The sequence below is a fragment of the Phaethon lepturus genome, unplaced genomic scaffold, assembly GCF_000687285.1.
Source record: "Phaethon lepturus isolate BGI_N335 unplaced genomic scaffold, ASM68728v1 scaffold40514, whole genome shotgun sequence".
NCBI lineage: Eukaryota > Metazoa > Chordata > Aves > Phaethontiformes > Phaethontidae > Phaethon > Phaethon lepturus.
The window spans coordinates 5,330-9,582 of NW_010533244.1; the positions used below are offsets into that span (position 1 = coordinate 5,330).

At 46.8% G+C, this 4,253-nt stretch overlaps 1 protein-coding gene across 1 annotated transcript in view; it reads left to right on the forward strand.

The window, feature by feature from the left end:
* The window catches only part of DDX11 (DEAD/H (Asp-Glu-Ala-Asp/His) box helicase 11), a gene marked incomplete at both ends in the record, with an annotated part of 10,985 nt that overhangs the window by 5,324 nt on the left and 1,408 nt on the right, over positions 1-4,253 (forward strand). Inside the window, 6 exons of the mRNA XM_010285117.1 lie at positions 552-706; positions 811-857; positions 1,643-1,722; positions 3,016-3,060; positions 3,187-3,254; positions 3,794-3,832. Of these exons, the coding sequence (XP_010283419.1) occupies positions 552-706; positions 811-857; positions 1,643-1,722; positions 3,016-3,060; positions 3,187-3,254; positions 3,794-3,832 (434 nt within the window). The remainder of the gene's footprint in view (positions 1-551; positions 707-810; positions 858-1,642; positions 1,723-3,015; positions 3,061-3,186; positions 3,255-3,793; positions 3,833-4,253) is intronic.

The following is a 4,253-nucleotide window of genomic DNA, read 5'->3' on the forward strand; positions in this document are numbered from 1 at the left end:
TTTTAGTGGAATTAATGCCAGGGCCTCTAAGAATAAACCAACTGGCTGCTTCCTCCAGTACTCTTACTCAATATTGTGGGAGTTTGTAAATAGGCTGTATTTCTCTCCACTGTAGTTTTGCTGAGAAAGCAGAGGAAACTAAGAATACCCACTTGAAATTCATAGGGAGGCTGCAAGTATGTCTCAGCATTCTGAAATACTTGAAAGGCTCAATAACTCTGAGGCAATACTGACACATGGGTGTGATCTTAGCTCTTGCCACTGTTCTTCTTCCTTGCTTGGCTCTCTATCAGAAGACATGCTTTCAGTGCTTCAAAGGAGATTTGGAAGGTAACCTGAGCTGATAGGCAGTTGTAGCATAATAATTTTTCTTCAGCTTACATCCCAGTACCCCTCTCAAGCACATGCTCCTGTCTTTCCTCCTACCTGTCCTATAGTAAGGGTAAATAACTTGACTGAATTCTGATATGGGCCTTTAATGAGTGGCTGGGGAGTTACCCTAAGTTTGTAAGGATAAGAGCTAGAATCAGAGCAGTGTGTGCTTCTCCTGTAGCTGGTGGTGCTGCCCTATCAGATGCTCTTACATGAACCTACCAGGAGTGCTGCAGGGATCAAGCTGAAGGACCAGGTCGTAATCATTGATGAGGCCCACAACCTCATAGACACCATCACCTGTATCCATAGTGCGGAGGTCAGTGGCTCTCAGGTGAGTCATAGCCTGGCCTCTTAATCATGAGTGAGCTCTGCATCTAGCAGACCGCCCTTTCTTGACTCCATCGTAATAACAGCTGCATTTTTTCATTTGTGTAGCTGTGCTGTGCCCACTCCCAGCTGTCGCAGTACATGGAGCGATACAGGTGAGGATCTCGGAGGAAAATAGCACAACATCGGCAAGCAGTGTGGATGCTATGGCTTGTCTCATGTCTGCAGGGTCTTTCTTGCTTTTCCCTGGTGGAAAGTTACTTGCATTAATACTTCTACAGATGAAAAGCCACTTGCTTCATTATCTCTGTCTAGAATCCGTCTAAGTCAGGCTCCTGGGGCTGGTATTAAGCAGTGAGAAGGGGGATACCCTGAGGATTCTGGCTTTCCCTTATACTCTCAGTTCCTTTCCCAATATTTCCCTCTAATCGCTCATGCTTTGTGATGCAGTTTCAAAAGATTTAGTCTTTCATGTCTCTCCTGGACCTTAGTCTTTCATGTGCTGACTGGCATTATGGCAGAGGCTGTAAGCTCTGAGGAGGAGGAAGCTATACGTGGTTTTTGGCTCTGGCCAAATCTTGCATCTTGTCATCCCTGCAGTGGTTGATTATTGTGCTCAATGCTAATAACTTTGAATTTGTGGAGCGTTATTGCAACAGGGACTTGAGGTGCCACTGCCGTTGTAATAAACAAACTGTAATTAATGTGTGAGGAGAAAGGCAATGGCAGGAGCAGGTGGGTGCTCTGGGGTGACCTTGGGCAGGATATCCAGGGGTCTATGCCCTGTCACAAATAGGGAGAGAAAGCCCAGGAGAAATTGTTCTTGGTTCTGGTCTCCCCAAAGTGAAGAGGAGTTCCAGTACTTGTCTCTGCAGCTCAGCTGCTGTGACTTAGTCCCTGGAGATGTTCTGGAGCCTAATACCTGTCTCATTTTTCATAGGAAACGTTTGAAGGCAAAGAACTTGATGTACATTAAGCAGATCCTGTATTTGCTGGAGCGATTTGTGACCCTGCTGGGAGGTAAGCAAACCTATTCGATTTCCACGGGTGCTGATAGACTCTGGGCTAGTTCGTGCTTCCTCAGGGCACTGTTCCCCTTCCCTTTCTGCAGAGACTGTGGAGAAGTGTTGCTCATATACATACATTCAGATGCCAGTAATTTTATTTCTCAGGCTGTTCTGTAACACTGGGATGTCAGCTGGGGTCTGCCTGAACCCCTCTCTTCGATTAGCTGAGGAGCAGCAGATGACGTCATAAGTTGGTAGAGGCAGTTTCCCTCTCTCTGTGTGTGGTTTTCAGATCCAATTTGAGTGGGAGTGAGGTACGGTGCTAAGTGAGGAACACAGCAGATGTGTGACAGTGATCAGGACAGCATGAGCGCTGCACAGAATAAATCTCTTGGGTCACCTGGTGGTACAAGCCTCTACCTGTTAGGTGTGCCTTTGTAGAATGAATCTTTTTTGGGTGGTGCCTTTCCTTTGTGAAAAAATACTACTTTGCTGTGATTTTTAAATCCACTGGCATCTGCAGGGCTCCTTTCCTCTAATGATTTGTTTGTGAGACCTCAGTGTGCCTTGAGGAGAGCCTGTCATAAGTTCATAAAGAACTATCTCCTTACCCAGGGCAAATGCAGCTCTTTGGGGCAGGGGGCTGGTGGTGCTTTCTGCCCTTCTCTCAGATGTATACTTCTCTTCCCTCTCTGTTCCTGCCACCCGTCTCTTCCCCACACTTAGTTAAGTGTTTTCATTAGAAAATACAGCCTGTGCACAGCTTCGTGATTGAGGCTACAGAATTGAGATGTGAGGTGGGTGTTAAACACTAGGACATAAAACACAGTGACTGGCAGCAATTAATCCTGTTCTGGCTGTCGGGGTCTGGAGCTATCCTCAGGTTTTCCCCTCTTCCCAATCACCTGCCAGCCTATGCACCTCCCAGCTCCCTGCTGCTGCACTGGGGAGGGGTGAGGGATGTACTGCAGTCCCTGTCCCTTCATCTTTGCAGCATGACAACTACATCGTGTGTGAGCATTTGTATGTACCCACCCTACCTGCTGCCTCCTGCTACAGAAGGAATGTAGGTGTTTCTTAGGATGCAGCAGCACAATTGTCCTAGAATGTAGGCCTATCCTACAAGGGAAATTAAAATTGAGCAGGAGCTGGTGTTTTGTCTGTGTAGCTACATTTTGCAGATGTATAGTTATTTCTTGGGTTTTGTCCTGGTGTGGTATCCTTTTCAGCTCAGTTGTTAGTCTCTTGCTTAATTTTAAGACAGATCCATTGTAAGCCTTCCCTGAATTAGTTTTGTGTTTTACAGGTAATGTGAACCAAAATCCTAGCTGTCAGGCAGTTTCCCAAACGGGTAAGACTGGAGTGAACACTTGGGGTCTGCAGCCATCAGTCAGGGACATGGGTGTGGGCAGTAAGGGGCTGCAGGCCCAGCAGCTAATTTTTTTTTTTTCCTCTCCTTTCCGCCCTCTTCTTTCAGGGACAGTGCTAAAATCCATCAATGACTTTCTATTTCAGAGCCAGATTGACAATATCAACCTCTTCAAGGTAATGCAAATGTTGTCATCTGCTAAGGCACAGGTGGTGGTGACGTGTTCGAGGTTATCAGGAAGCATGTGTGAGAGCTGGAAGTAAAGCCAGGGCCCACACTGCAGAGTCTCCTTTCTGGCAGATTCTCCTCAATTCCCTGATGTATAGATCTCTTCTGCTGCTGTGTGGATAACAGTCCATTAAAGCTGGATGGGTGATCTTGGGGCAGGGAGAAGCAAGCAATTAAACATCTACAAGTGTAGAGGTGCTGTTTATAGGCAAAGCAAAACTCTAAGAGTTGAGGGTGAAGAAACTATACTACTCCAGTAACCTAACCCATCCCTCGAGCCTCCCTTATCACAGGGTGTTTCCGCTCTGGAAGCGATGCTTTTTGTAATAAAATGTTGTCTGGGGGAATGCTCACAAAGACCTATGCACCCCTCCCCACGGGCACAGCAAGAACAGCAAGTCATATCCCTGCTGGACAGGGATCAAGGGTAGCAGGATGGGAGAAGGGATGCCGAATGCCAGTTCACTTTTCTGTCTTCCTCCAACAGGTTCAGCGTTACTGCAAGAAGAGCCTCATCAGTAGAAAGGTAGTGTCCACGTGACTTTATGGTTCAAATACTGGTTCACACATTGAGTTTGAAGTGGAAGATGCAGCAACTGGGGTGGGAGCCCAACTTCTCCACCCTGCTCTGTAAACAAAATGGTTCCTGCAAAAAGCACTGTATGGGCAGGTTACCTTTTGCTTATATGGCAAAGAAAACATGGTGTACCATGGTATTGCAGTGGGTGCTAATTCTGTGCTGCTTGGCCTCAAACCTGCCCACCTCGTAGGCTGCACTGCACCTGAGGAACAAATATCAGAGATTTGGTTTTGTTTCAGTGGGTGGAGGAAAGCAATGGGAGCCCTGGGCTGTGCTGATAGATTCTGATTGGGCTTGTCTGTGAACACTTACCAGGAACTTTAGCTGTGGCAGGCCAGCAAACTTCTTTTTATCTTGTCTGATTCCT